At 37.7% G+C, this 15,680-nt stretch overlaps 2 protein-coding genes across 3 annotated transcripts in view; one reads left to right on the top strand and one right to left on the bottom strand.

Moving 5' to 3' along the window:
- The first annotated feature begins 839 nt into the window (after positions 1-839).
- Positions 840-6,418, top strand: LOC141296186 (60 kDa lysophospholipase-like). 2 transcript variants are annotated; one of them, XM_073827465.1, is made up of 6 exons: positions 840-2,466; positions 2,759-2,871; positions 2,992-3,177; positions 3,253-3,366; positions 4,794-4,862; positions 4,943-6,418. In XM_073827465.1, exons 2-5 carry the CDS (start codon positions 2,818-2,820, stop codon positions 4,833-4,835), a joined length of 396 nt encoding a protein of 131 aa, XP_073683566.1. In that variant the 5' UTR covers positions 840-2,466; positions 2,759-2,817; the 3' UTR covers positions 4,836-4,862; positions 4,943-6,418. The 2 variants fall into 2 exon arrangements, with proteins under 2 accessions (XP_073683566.1, XP_073683565.1); XM_073827464.1 differs by having other exon boundaries at positions 843-2,466; positions 4,794-6,418.
- A 4,676-nt stretch (positions 6,419-11,094) lies between these two features.
- Positions 11,095-15,680, bottom strand: part of LOC141296074 (60 kDa lysophospholipase-like) — a 46,350-nt gene continuing 41,764 nt past the window's right edge. Inside the window, exons 14-16 of the mRNA XM_073827353.1 lie at positions 13,519-13,618; positions 12,660-12,722; positions 11,095-11,812 (exon numbers count right to left, since the gene is read on the bottom strand). Of these exons, the coding sequence (XP_073683454.1) occupies positions 12,672-12,722; positions 13,519-13,618 (151 nt within the window). The 3' untranslated portion in view covers positions 11,095-11,812; positions 12,660-12,671. The remainder of the gene's footprint in view (positions 11,813-12,659; positions 12,723-13,518; positions 13,619-15,680) is intronic.

The following is a 15,680-nucleotide window of genomic DNA, read 5'->3' as shown; positions in this document are numbered from 1 at the left end:
ATCCTGTTTGTGGACTTCAGTTCAGCCTTCAACACTATCGTCCCAAACCTCCTCCTGCCCAAACTAACTCAGCTCTCTGTGCCCATGTCAGTCTGTCAGTGGATCAACAGCTTCCTGACAGACAGGCAGCAGCTAGTGAGGCTGGGAAAATCCTCATCCAGCACCCGTACTATCAGCACTGGCGCCCCTCAGGGCTGTGTCCTCTCCCCACTGCTCTTCTCCCTGTACACTAACGACTGTACCTCCAAAGACCCCTCTGTCAAGCTGCTGAAGTTTGCAGACGACACCACACTTATCGGTCTCATTCAGGACGGTGATGAGTCTGCTTACAGACAGGAGGTAAAAGAGCTGGCTGTCTGGTGCAGTCATAACAACCTGGAGCTCAACACGCTCAAAACTGTGGAGATGATCATAGACTTCAGAAAAAAAAACCTCTGCTCTCCCCCCACTCACCATCATGAACAGCACTGTAAACACAGTGGAGTCATTCAGGTTCCTTGGCAATACCATCTCACAGGACCTGAAGTGGGACATTCACATAGACACCATTGTGAAAAAGGCCCAGCAGAGGCTGTACTTTCTCCGCCAGCTGAGGAAGCTCAACCTGCCACAGGAACTGCTGAAACAGTTTTACTCTGCCATTATTGAATCCGTCCTCTGCACTTCAATTACCATCTGGTTCAGCTCAGCTACCAATTCTGATCTCAGAAGACTACGTAGAATAGTCCGGACTGCTGAACGAATCATTGGTACAACCCTCCCTACCCTTCAAGATCTCTACTTATCCAGAGTACGAAAAAGGGCTGCCAAAATTACTCTGGACCCCTCACATCCAGCACACTCGCTTTTTGAACTGTTACCATCTGGTCGGCGCTACAGAGCACTGAGCACTAGAACGACCAGACACCGAAACAGTTTCTTTCCTCAGGCAATCCATCTCATGAACACTTGATCGTGGAACATACAACACTATACACTCTTTACTCATTTTTCCGTTATTTATTTAAAGCACATACTTACTTCCATTAAAATGTCTTTGCTATTTTTGCATATTGTGTGTCTTTTATACTTGTATATTGTTCTTTTTATAATATGTATCGTCTTGTCACTGTCATTCTGTAGCACTGTGGAGCTCTGTCACAAAAACAAATTCCTAGTATGTGTAAACACACCTGGCAATAAAGCACATTCTGATTCTGATTCTGAGAAAAAGATGCACAACCAACCGAGAGAACCACAGCCTTGAGAGGCTTGTCAAGCAAAATCGATTCAAGAATTTGGGTGAATTTCACAAGGAGTAGGCTGGGGTCAAGGCATCAAGAGCCACCACACACAAGGAATTTTGCTACAGTTGTCGTATTCCTCTTGTTAAGCAACTCCGGAACCACAAACAACGTCAGAGGTGTCTTACCTGGGCTAAGGAGAAGAAGAAATGGACTGTTGCCAAGTCCAAAGTCCTCTTTTTAGATGAGAGCAAGTTTTGTATTTCATTTGGAAACAAGGTCCTACAGTCTGGAGCAAGGGTAGAGAAGCTCATAGCCCAAGTTGCTTGAAGTCCAGTGTTAAGTTTCCACAGTCTGTGAAGATTTGGGGTGCAATGTCATCTGCTGGTTTTGGTCCACTGTGTTTTTTAGAACCTAAGTCACTGCGCCTGTTTCCCAAGAAATTTAAGAGCGCTTCATGTTTCCGTCTGCTAACCAGCTTTTTAAAGATGCTGATTTCATTTTCCAGCAGGATTTGGCACCTGCCCACACTGCCAAAAGCACCAAAAGTTGGTTAAATGACCATGATGTTGCTGTGCTTGACTGGCCAGCAAACTTACCAGACCTGAACCCCATAGAGAATCTATGGGGTATTGTCAAGAGGAAAATGAGAATGAGCTGAAAGGCACTGTCATAGAAACCTGGGCTTCCATACCACCCCAGCAGTGCCACAGACTGATCACCTCCATGCCACACTGAATTGAGGCAGTAATTAAAGCAAAAGGAGCCCCTACCAAGTATTGAGTACATATACATATTTTTATTGGTCTTATGAAGTATTCTAATTTGCTGAGATAGTGAATTGGTGGGGTTTTGTTAAATGTCAGCCAAATCATCACAATTAAAAGAACCAGACTTAAAGTCTACTTCAGTCTGTGTGCATTGAATTAATTTAATACACGACTATCACAATTGAAATGAACCTTTCCACAACATTCTAATTTATTGAGATGCAACTGTATGTCTTGCAGCACGTTGTTTTCCTGCCATGTCATTACCAATTTGAAAAATTATTATAAAGCAGTTTGAATTAAGTGAGGAGCAAGAAAAGCCCTTTGTGTCTGTCTTTCTTCGCAGGTTTGCCTCTATTTTCATCATAAGTTGTACAGAGGAAATCGTGTCACCAAAGTGGACTCTGAAAGCTTTAATGCTTTTTCCTCACCAAATCTATCGCCATTGGCCAACGCTGAAGTTGACATCAAAAGTGATTCCATTTCCATTTATGCATTTATCTTTGAGTCACTTTTTTTTCTTATTTACTGCAGTCCTTCTCATATTTAACTTTTTTTTTTCTGTCGTGAAATTCAGGAAATTATGAGTAGAAACTGCACATGTAATACATAAACAAAAATTAAGAAATAAATGTTTAATAAGTATACATATTCCAGGACAGTGCTTGAAATTGAATGTGATCCCCCTTATAGTGATGCTGCTGTGTTAATTGTTTAATTCAGACATATTGTTTTGAATATTATGCTTTGTTTCTTACTCCTTAGTTAACTTCAATACTGTGTGGCGAACCAATCCAAACAACAAATTCACTGTTAACACACAGATGAATCGTAATGTGGGTGTCCTGCGGCTCTTCCCAGGAATCACTGCTAATATGGTAAGGCCGTGTGGTAATGTCTGCCTTTATTTTTGAGAAATATCCTCACTCACTTTTGGATTAACTATTCCTTTAAGAGGTTTCAGATGTTTACATACATGATATCTATCCTTTCATCAGGTCAGGGTCTTCTTGCAGCCTCCTATGGATGGGGTCGTATTGGAGACGTATGGCAGTGGAAACGCCCCAGATAACCACACTGACCTGATGAATGAGATCCGTAATGCAACCGCGAGAGGACTCATCATGATCAACTGCACTCAGTGTCTCAGGGGCATGGTCACTAGCTCATACGCCACTGGCCAGGTATACGGGTGTTTGTTTGGGAAAGGCCCTATGGGTGTTTCCAGGAGTGGGTAATTCTTTAATGTTCTTTCTCAGGCTTTGAGTAAGGCTGGTGTGATAGCTGGGTTTGATATGACCTTGGAAGCTGCTTTTTCAAAACTCTCCTATGTGCTGGCAAAAGAAGAACTTAGTATGGAAGAGAAGAAAGAGGTATGCAAAAATGTTTCTAAAAAGAAAAATTAAACCACATATGACATACTGTATATCTAACTTTGCCTTGCAATAAAAAGGCCAGTATTTTTAGATAATGATATTTTAAGAGATTTTTCTGACTTAAAATTACTTTTATTCAACCAGCAAGACACAGGCTTCTCTCAAAAGATAATAAGACGATGTACAAGAGGCATCATTGTGGAAAAAAAATATTTCTCAGCTTTTATTTACATTTGAACAAAAATTATTCATACCCTTTGCAAACTGTCACAGTCTATGGGAAAATCCAAAGCTTCTTTACCATTCCAAATAGTCCAAGCTGTTCTAAAGCATCCTAATTACCCCGATTCATTGGGAACAGCTGTTTTAATCAACTCAACAGGTGAAAAACAGAAGCTCTCTGATGTTGGTTGGTGGACAGTCATGGCTATGACAAAGGAGCTCACTGAGGACCTGCGGCTGCACATTGTGCATGGCTGCTCACAAATCAGGAAAGCGCTATAAGACCATATCTAAATGTTTTGAAGTTCCAGTGGCTACAGTGCAAAGTATTATTAAAAAATAATTCTGCACTGTGAAAAATCTCAAAGGACGTGGTCGGAAGCCAAAAATGACACCTGTGCTGGCCAGGAGGATAGTGAGAGAGGTAAAAAGAATCCAAGGATCACCTCCAAGGCTATCGTGATGAATCTGGGCTCTGCTGGTGGCAACATCTCAAGGCAGATAGTCCAACGGACACTGCACACCACTGGGTTCCACGGACGCAGACCAAGGAGGATACCACTTCTTCAGATAAGACACAGCCAGAGTCCTGATTTAAATCCAATTGAGAATCTGTGGAGGGAGCTTAAGATCCGGGTGATGGCAAGGAGACCCTCTAACCTGAAAGAGTTGGAGCTCATCACTAAAGATGAATGGGCAAAAATACCAGTGGAGACATGCAAAAAGCTGGTATTTATAGGAAGCGTTTGATTGCTGTAATGGCCAATAAAGGCTTTTCTATCGATTATTGAGAAGGGTATGAATAATTTTGGACATGCCACTTTTTGTTCATATGTAAATAAAAGATGAGTAATAATTTTTTCCACAATGAATGCTCTTGTACATTATCGTATTATCTTCTGGGAGACGTCTGTGTCATTTCAAATTAAAAAAAAAAAAAAAAAAAAAAAAACATTGCTTGAATAAAAGTAACTTTAACAGGTAGCAGAATTTGCCAGGGGTATGAATAATTTCGGGCTTGTACATTTTTTTTTCTTTTTTTTTTTTCCCTTTTTTAATATTAATACAGTAAGCAGTGAAGCAGTTTTGTTGCAAATTATATTTAAAAAATGTCCAGTTTTCTTAATAAGGTGTTCTTTTGACAAACTGCAAGACAGTTGTTTTAAATTAATTATTAAATAAACCTTTTATTTGTTCATAAGATGCTGCGTCGCAATCTGCGTGGTGAGCTGACCCAGGAGTAAAAGAGCATTCGCCCCTGTTTCATTTAGGTAATCGCCAAGTCCCTCTGCATTAGCTGTAAAGAGGTAACCTGCAGTTTATCGATTTCTAACAATGTTTTGCACTTCAGACACTCAGAAGAATGGGTGTTAGATAGAGAATATGCACTGACATCACTTGCCTACCAGGAAACGCACCCTTAGCCGGACTGAGTGGCAAAACATCCTGCAACATGACTGGCTTTTGTAGGGGAAACTAAAATAAATGATTACTTGCTTAAATTAAATGCAGTTTAACTTGATTGTGAACTTTACAACTTACTAAAGAACCAGTAGTCCATGGACATTAACATGTGGCCAGAATTCAGTATTGGCATTTGTACCTGATTTTGAGTGGCTAGAAAATATGTAAAGCACTTTATATGCTAGACCAGTGGATTTCAAACCTGTTATGGAGGACCCCCACTGCACAGTCTCCCTTATCAGACACAACCAATTCAGGTCTTACAGTTTCTACTAATGAGCTATTTTGTGGAAGTAGGTGTGTAAGATGAGGGACATACAAAATGTACAGTGCTGGGGGTCCTCCATAACAGGTTTCAAAACCCCAGGGCTAGACAACACTATAAATACAATATAGCTAGATCTAACTCTGGATGATCACTTTTGTCTGTCCTTGCTTTATAAGAAAAGCATTGTTTAATGCTACCTGTTGTGAGTGTTTTTTTAGGTCATTTAATGAGAAACGGTTTTAAGTGTTTGACAAAGTGTGTTTGTCAGCTGACAACCTTTGTTACTGTTATGGAAGAAAGGCTTGATTTGAGACATCTATGAGGTGTTTTGGTAGTTTTAGTGTTTCTGAATGTTAAATTAACTGCTGTGTCAATATACATTCATTAATGTATAATCGTTTATCATTTAGTTATTCCATTTAATCATATGATAATTTATACTAATAATTTTAACAATTTATAGACTCAACAATTTATAGATTTATTTGATTCATGAATTGATCATTAATTATTATGATTATTATTGATTTTTTTTATTGTTTTCTTTGTTTTTTAGTCTTATGATGTTTGCTTTCAAGGGGTGTTTGTCTGAATAAATAAGAGATACAAGTGAATGTTAATGGAAATTCAAGGTTTATAAGATGTTGTTGTGAAGCAGTTTGGTGTAAGACTACACTCTTAAAATAAAGGTGCTTCACAATGCCATTGGTGAACCTTTCTTGTCTAAATGGTTCTATAAAGAATCTTTAACATTTGAAGAACCTTTCAGTTTCACAAAAGGTTCTTTGTGTTGAAAGAAGGTTCTTCAGATTATAAAAAGGTAAGAAAGAGATGGTTCTTTAAAGAACCTTTGACTGAATGGTTCTCTGTGGAACCAAAATCAGTTCTTCTATGGCATCGCTTGAAGAACCTTTTAAAGAGCCTTTATTTCTAAGAGTGTAGAGTACAATATGAGATTATTCAATATGCTCCTATTTTATTATCATAACTTTGTCTCCTGTTCCTGCTCTTCTGTGGCTTTTCTCAGTTGACTTTTTGTCAAACATTTGTTTTGGGTGATATTGAGGTCACTATAACATGCTATGATTTTATAATATGCACTATAATTTTATATGTTAAGTATAATAAAAATAAAAATAAAAACTAACAAAACTATACCTGTAGTATTGCGAGAACCACTGTCAATTGAATTGCTCTCTCAATTGAAAATGGCCTCTAAGCAAAGGTGCTCTGTCAGTGAGATTTTGTCACAGGTGTTTGACAGTGAAAGTGTGTGTGTGTGTGTGTGTGTGTGTGTGTGTGTGTGTGTGTGTGTGTGTGTGTGTGTGTGTGGGGTGTGGGGTGAGGGGGGGGGGTGTTTCAGAGTGTTGTTAAGTAGTCAACAAAGACATCAATTACCTGACACTAACCTTTTAGCAAAAAAAAAAAAAAAAAAAAAAAAAATCATATTCTGGAGGTTTTAAATTGCTGGGGTAAAATTGACCCCAGTGGAAAAAAAGGTGTTAGCGGATTTTAGGGTAACATTCAGTTATTTCTATCTTTTGCTGGAGTGTGTTAGGGTTAGGGTTAGACTCCCTGTGCAAACAAGTGTGTGTGTGTGTGTGTGTGTGTGTGTGTGTGTGTGTGTGTGTGTGTGTGTGTGTGTGTGTGTGTGTGTGTGTGTGTTTTAGACACTTTATGTAGTGTTTTTAGAGGCGATGCGCATTCAAGACTCTAAAATAAATATGGGTCATATAGGTTAAAAGCATATATCGCTTTCACTTTTGCTTTCGAATTTGCTCAAGTGGGCATCACTAATCAGAGTGCCTATGGGGTGGAGACAAGTGCAGCCTCGTCCGAGGCTCAACCCGTCGCAGTAAAATCCTTCACGGTGGATGACTTAATTGGGTCCAAATCATTCGGGTGTCATCATGAGTGTCTGCAGCAATCAAAATTCTGACGCGGAGGTCCTGGTAATATTCACCGGCGGAACCATAGGAATGACTTACAGTACTCAAGGTAAACCATAACGTCAGCGCTTACACGATTGCGTGGGGGCTCACATTTGATATTAATATTGCACTCTACACGAACATTATGCACAATATTGTATTAATGGCATAAACTTTAATGCATAGGTAATTCACTATGATAATCTTTAAGGTGAACACTGTACCCCCAAATGTATTTGGAAATGTTAAACCTAAAATGTATTATTAATGTCAATATATGTTATACATATCTAATCAAGTGCCATCTGAAAAAAAAAAAAAAAAATGATGCTGGGCAATGGGAGATTTAGGCATGGTCATATGGCGAGTAGAATGATGCTGCAGTAATGGATGCGGCAGTGTCAGGACCGCAGCCCAAGGACCACAATAGGTGGGGCGGGGGTCGTGTTAACAGTGGTCATGAAACCGATTTGGTAACACTTTATTTCGATGGTCCATCTGTTGACACTCTACTAGTTATCAGTATTCATTTAGTTGCATGTCAACAGTGCATCAGTTGACATTCAACAACATTGTTTCAACAGACAAGCAACATACATTCAACTAACTGCCTGTAGATTATAAAGTGCTTTTTAATTTCTAATCTATAGATTTTACAAAAAGTGCATGTTGACTGTCAGTATGTCTTTTTCAACATGTTATTAACTAATAGTCAGCTAACTTTCTGTAGATTGTGTTACCATCTTCTAAATTGTCTACTAACTTATTAAAATTAATCTGTCAGTTGATAGTCTACAGTCATGTCAACATATGATCAACAGCATATTTTATCATCCTTACTTAAGAGCCTCAAATGCATCAAATGAATAATTACTTAACCATCTCATTTTTACCAAAATTACTAGTTTATTATCTGTTGATAGTTAACTAAACATTAGTTGTGCATCTGTTGTGTGTCAACTAATCTAAAGTTTACATTCAGCAGACTATTAGTAGGCATTCTCAACTAAGCATTTGTAGATATATTTTAGGACTATCCAATTAAAGTGAAAAACAGTTGATAACAGTAGAAAGTCTATAAGCTATCAACAGAACACATACAAGCATGCATTAATTGTATGCAATATATTTGCAGTTTAAAATGAAAGTCAATACCAGACAATGGAAATACAATAGAACAAACACTACAGGCAGGATATTGGAGAAAGTTGTTTTATTAACAATATATTTACACAAACCCACTGTTTGCTAGTGTATCCGATCTGAACAGTCTGATTATGTGTGGCAAGTTTGACATCAATTAACAAATATTTATATATAAAACATGGTACAGCTTTACAAGGCAGATATTTTGAGCATGAGCGGCCCCACTGACTTGGACCACAAACTTCTGTACAGCTTGTATTGACTACAGCGTTATTAGAATTATCTTCTCCCTCCCTGCCATCCTCTTGTGATGGTGAAGGAGCCTTGACTGCTTGTGGTGATGGGCCAGGGTGCATGGCCACATCATGATAGTTGCTACCACATTCAAAGCATTTCACGGTGGACTTACATTCCTTGGCGAGGTGAGAAATCGAAGAACAGCATTTGAAACATATTCTTTTGTCCTTGAGGAACGCCTTTCTGACATCGAGGGGTTTGTTTCTGAATGTTCTGCATTTTTTCAAGGGGTGCGGTTTATTGTGCAATGGACAGATTTTGTTAGGATCATCACTGGTTGCACACACATCTGTTTTGTGAACTGAGATGGGTTTGTTGGTTTGGAAACTCTTCACGATGGATCTGTCTGGTTTTGCAGTTGTAACACTGCTTTGATGCATAAAGCTTGGATCATTTCCTTTATTTGCTTCATAGCACACAAAGTTACAGAAATACTCAAAGGGAGGAAAGCGACCGTAATTCCCTTCTTTGTAGCATGACCCAGAAGTCACCCACTTGTCCTGGAGTCCATATGGAAGCTTATCTATAATTGATGCAATTCCACGTGAAGTGTCAAGGTACGACAGACCTGCCATCCTCTTTAGCTCCCTGGATTTCCATTAGCAAATCCCCCAGTTCACGTAATTTAGTGTGGTCTTTAGCTGAAAACCTAGGAAAGCTGTCCAATCGTTGAAACAGTGACCTTTCGATGATTTCTGGTGCAGCATAGCACTCACGTAGTCTTTCCCATGCTTTGTGTAAAGCCAGATTGGGGTTATTGACATGCACTGAGCGGATCCGTTTCACCATTTCGCCAGATTCCTTTCCCAGCCATTTCGTCATGAGGTTTAATTCCTGGGTTGCTGTGAGGTGAACTTCACGAGCTGCACTGGTGAATGAAGAATACCATGACCGATAATTTTCAAGCTTATCATCAAATTGGTACAGTCCTGAATTAACGAGGTCTCGCCGGGCTAAATACTGTGCCAAAGGCTCTACCTGTGGTGGCGTGCTAGCTAGAGGAATGTATTGAGCAATGTAAGGCTTAGCAGGTGTATTCATGATGGGCCTGGTACTCCCAACTTCAACCTTAATCACACCTTCAGACAGATCAGAGAGGTATGTTGCATCTCCGTGTCTTACATTGTATTACTATGCATGTCTATAACATAAACTACTGTTCTCCTTTAAGTAGCGATTACAATGGCTATTAGCATCACTGAAAGCTTGTACACAATGGTAAACAACTGTTTTAGCAACTTATTAAACATCATATTTTTTATGACGCAACAAAGACTGTCCAAATTTGTAGGATCCTTCAAATGCAGCCAACAAATATGTCCTCCTTTTCCCCGAATTGGAAGGATGGGTCTGGTGGATCCTTTCCCGTCCTACCTATCCCATAATTCCTTTCGGCAGAGCGCTTCCAGCATTTTCAAATAATGGCGGACGAAGAGAGCGGTAGCGGAGCGGGAGAGGAATATGCTTTTCAATGTAAGTTTTTAAAAAACTGCCATTTCAAAAAAAAAAAAAAATTACAGCGGTTGTCTTCTTGCTTGCTGTCACGGTTGCTAGGCTAGGCGACAGGATATGAGCAACGGGTAAGGGAGGGAACTGAAAGAAGGGTAGGCTGTCCAAATTCACAGACACCTACTTCCAGGTTTTGCGGTCGTCTGAGGACCCCTCCTCCTTTAACCAGGTAGGAAGGATCCTAAGGAGGATGAAGACCCTGAATTTGGACAGAGCCTATGACTGTGTCATTGCCTTCATGCAGAACTGGGAGCACACAGGAAGTGACTAAACAGGAAGTGATGTCATCACATAAAACAAATAATGTGTCTACAAATGAGGTAGATAAAGGAAAAGTAATTATAAACTTCACATTTCCACTTGAGAAAAATGTACCAAAAAATATTAAAACAGACTATTTGAAAGTTAAATTTCTTAAAGAACAACACAGGTTGCATTTCAAAAACAACTGCAGAAACATGTTATAAGTGGTCCATTTGGTCTCTATTATATGCCTCATAATTTTCCTATAAGGAGAAATTGGTTCGGGTTCTTATGGGTAAAATTTAAAAGTCTCTCTCTCTCTCTCGCTCTCCCTGGGTGTCTTCCTATAATATGCCAGTCATTTTAAAATTATATAATGTAATAAATTCTGACAGTACATCTTTTTTCTCTCTGCAGAACAATTTAATTTTAATAACATGTTTATCCTATATGAAATGAGACATGTGATAAAGATATACAGACATGTGCTTAAACGTAAGCATTTTAAGAAAATTTTATTGATGTGGCAATTTAAAACTGGTCCATAAAGAATTTGATGAAAACTTTTCCTGGTGAACAAAAATTCAAACATCAATTATATGAACAAGACATACAGATTTACTGAAGAATGAAACTTCTTTACGCTTGTGTTTATTAAAAGAGAATTTTATTGATGTGGAAAAATTAACCATATTTCATTGATGTGGCAATTTAAAATTATTTGAACATTAAATGGATACAGATTTACTGCAGAATGAAACTACATTTTAGAAATCTAGTAAGATACAATCTTGTTTTTCACCTAATAAATATTGAAGTCCTGTTTTCTTGTTTAACATTTTAAAGTCAGGGCAAAGTGTTTCAAACTTTGGATACAATTTTTAAAGACATTTCTAAAGGTTCTAAACAAATATTACTAAAAGCAAAACATTTAATCAAAATGTAATAAAAAACAAACAAACATGTTCCTCATTTGGATAAAGAGAAAATCATTTTCTTAATTAATAAATGTAATCATCACTCCATCACAGAAAAGATTATTATCCCCAAAATGATTTTCCAACAATTTTGTAATCAGTAGTTACAGTATACTGTACTGTAAAAATCTCTGAAAATGCAGAAATGCATATGCAGAAATGATTATGATTCCTGAACATAACAATGCACTCAAGTTTATTCATTCAAAAATGTAAAAGCTTACTGTTAAACGCAATGGACATTTGTTTTTAAAGCTTTGCATTTGTTGTTAAAAAAGCTACTATTGCTAAAAAGGAGAAGGCGGACAGATGATAATGGCTGGAAGTGACAGCTAGTATCTTCAGGATCTTGTTGGACAAGAAGTAATCCTTATAAACTCCCCATTCTAGAGAACAGACAGAAAAAAAAATGTAAGCACACTTCTGCATTCTCTGCATTCAATGTGACTGCAGATTAGAGGTCATTTGATCAACAGTCTTAAACTTTAATAATTAATATTCTGAGAAAAAAAAAAGCTTACTTACACACACACACACACACACACACACACACACAGACACATATATGCTGTTAAATATTTCAATTAATAAAGGATCTTGGTAACACTTTATTTTACGGTTTTAGTTGCTTATTAGCATGCATATTAATATAATTTTAGCCATTTCTTAGTATTAATTAAACACATTAAATGCATTATTCTACGTGATCTTATTCTACATCCCTAATCCTACCCAATACCTAAACTTAACAACTACTTTACTAAATATTAATAAGCAGCAAATTAGATATTTATTGAGAAAAAACGTCATAGTTAATAGTGAATAAGTGTTCCCTATTCTAAAGTGTTACCAGGATTTTGTGATACTAAATTATATTTATGGAACCTATTGCTTGTTAACATTTTTTGAGCATAGACCTGAAAATGAAATCTGTTATTGGCAAAGTTGACAAAATTCAGAAACAGAGTTTACATCAGTTACATCAAAATTTTATGTTGTACTCATTTGCGTAAACTGACTCATTAAATCACCATGCAACCTCAACATTAGTAGTGGAAACTTATTTGATAATCTAAGTAATTTTTTTATACTTAAAACACAAGTCTTGGCATTTCCCCATTTAGAAACATGTGTCTAAATACGTGTGTGTGTGTGTGTGTGTGTGTGTGTGTGTGTGTGTGTGTGTGTGTGTGTGTGTGTGTGTGTGTGTGTGTGATTGAAAATGGCCCGTACCTGAATTTGGCCCTAAGCAGCATTTAGGAAGTCCTCAACCTCCTTACGTTCATTAGCTTTTGCCTGAAGGTGACAAAGAGTCCAATTTACGAATTATTACAGGAAGCATGGCTTTTCGTAAGTTTTTAACTTTCGTAACACACATTTGATATTTGCTTTGCTGACACAGAAGATAAATTGACTTTGACAAACACTTCTTCCAATGTGACTTACAAATGAGGAACATCACAGGTAAATACCTTATATAAATTTGCAGCAGTGGCAATGCGTAAGTGTTTGCTTAATACTTTATTTCAGTAGGACTGCACTGGCTGTCGGTTGTGGCACGCATCAAATTCAAGACACTGATGCTTGCATATAGGCTCAGTACCCACCTACCTCCACTCACTACTACAAATCTACACTCCCTCTGGAAGTCTGAGATCCACTAGTGAGAGACACCTCGTCTCATTGTACCATCACAGAAAGGCACAAAATCAATTTCCAAAATATTTTCATTCACCGTTCCTGATTCGGGTGACTGCTGAAAACCCATCTCTTTTGACACTATTTGACTCAAAAAAAAAAAAAAGAAAAAAAGCTTTGTTCTCCTTTTTTCTTATTCTTCCCTTTCTAGCTTGTACTTATCGAAACAATGCCTAATATATATGATATTATGAGCACTTCCTATGTTGATTTGCCTATTTAGGATGAATCGCTTGTTGTATTTCCCAATTGTAAGTCACTTTGGATAAATGTGTCTTCTAAATGAATAAATGTAAATGTAAATATAACTCCACTCAAACTGCTTTATGAATGACAGGACACTGCAGGCACTACTTGTTCAGTTATGGTTACACAAAATGCTCTATTAACTCACCACTTCAACAGGTGTCTTCTTATCATACCCGGTCATGGCCATATCAGCCCCAGCTAACTTCCAAATCTGCAATCCCTCCAAGTCACCACTTGCAGCAAGACTGTGAAACATGCAGAAGAATTTCTACATGAGCAATTATTAACACTCACACTACTATTAACATTTAAGCTCTTGAAGATTCAGTCATGGCATGTGTTCAATACGCTGATCTGTTCATGAGACCTCAACCTCTTTTCAGCAAGACAGCAGCTTTAAATGTGGAAAATTGTGAAATTTACAAGCAGTTTCTGAGTGAAATTTGTTTCTACACCATTTTTTTTTCACTGTATAAAGACTCTCTGTCTGATATGCCATGAGATACTTCTTGTTGTGTTTAAAGTCAAATTCCAAAAATATCTGTCCTAATGCTATGTTGTTTGGGAGCATTTTAAAAATTAAATAAAGTCCCTGAATGACTGGTCAGACCTGAGTAAATGCTACAGAAGATGGACATTGTGTGTGTGTGTGTGTGTGTATGTGTGTGTGTGTGTGTGTGTGTGTGTGTGTGTGTGTGTGTGTGTGTGTGTGTGTGTGTGTGTGTGAGAGAGAGAGAGAGAGAGAGAGAGAGAGAGAGAGAGAGAGAGAGAGAGAGAGAGAGAGAAATTATCTTTATTTAATACAAAATTCTAAGAAAAACCACATCTTATACAAAAAAACACCTCATTCAATTATGCTATATTCTCAGCAAAAGACAGTACATCATTTTCAACCCAGCACAACAGATTTTCTACACTCCAAATATCTTCGAACTTGCCCACCTCCTTCATAGACTGATAAAAAATAAAATCATGTCTTATCCTTGCTTTTATAAGCCCTTTAAAAACCAGTTCAACTTGACAATTTGTATCATGAAGGATTTTATGCCTTCTACTAATATAAATCGCCATTTTTGTTTGTCCTAAAATGAAATTTAACAAGCGTCCTTTCCTCTTTTTTTTTTTTCCATGCTTAAATCCAAAAATGAACACAGTCATTGAAAACATTTCATCAACAGAAAAAAATAAAGCTTCTAATAAAACAAAAAGAGATCTCAGCCTCTCACAATGCATGAAACAGTGAAAAACTGTCTCTCTTTCAGCACAAAAGGGACATTTATCTTGCACAGTTGGATTCAAAACTGCAATGAAAGCATTAACTGCTATGATACCATGTAACACACGCCATTGAAGATCACCAACTTTTTTAGTCAATGGTGGCTTGTAAAAAGAACCCCAAAAAGGCTGAATACCATCCTCAACCCTTAAATGCTCTCTCCAGGGTGTATCCATACGTTGTAACTTTTCCTTATTAATCACTTTTACACACATTTTATACAAACTCATACCCCCCATTGAATCAAAAACAATGTCTCTTGGAGCCTTTGAGGCAGCAGAAGAACACTCCATGGTTGAAAGAGTCTGTGGTATCACCATGCTCGGAAATCGATCCACGGAATTTGAAACAGTTTGTAGTGATAAAAAAGTCCAGTCCTCTTGACGCAATGTCTCTCGAAGCTTCTTAAGCAGAAGATGAACCGTCCTTGTTGATCTTATGCCCAGTTTCCGAGCAACTTCGTTAGAATTGTCCAAATTATTACCTGCCACTTCTATTAAACTTTTCATTTTCACCATCTTTGCGTTTATCAGAACTTGCTTTAACCAAAGTGTTGTATTATCACATAAATCTAAACGTGCACCATTAATTAAAGGCTCTTCTAGAAACCAATGTAAGGACTTATGGGACAAATCTCTTCTGGTCTGCACCAAACACCAAACTTTTCTAATACTCTCATAAAAAGGAGAAATAGACTTCAAATCAAATTTAGTAAAATCCAACCAGAAAAGGTTTCTACCAAACCCCCATCCACCAACCTTATTTATAAGACACCCAGCTACACCAGTCCAAGACACATTTGAATTGTATAAAAATTTCTGAACAAACTGTAGTCTAAATGCTGCCTTTCTACTTATAAGATCTACAATGCCTTGCCCACCTTCCTCCTTCGGGAGGTACAGCACAGCTCTAGGTATCCAGTGTAATTTATCCCAGAAAAAATTGATCATTTTAACTTGTATTTTTTCTAGAGTCCCTACAGGGGGCTCTAAAACAGATAATCTGTGCCACAAAGATGAGGCTATCAAATT

Source organism: Garra rufa, chromosome 21 (assembly GCF_049309525.1).
Source record: "Garra rufa chromosome 21, GarRuf1.0, whole genome shotgun sequence".
Lineage (NCBI taxonomy): Eukaryota > Metazoa > Chordata > Actinopteri > Cypriniformes > Cyprinidae > Garra > Garra rufa.
The sequence above is the reverse complement of the archived record's forward strand: the minus strand, read 5'-3'. Positions and strand labels throughout refer to the sequence as shown.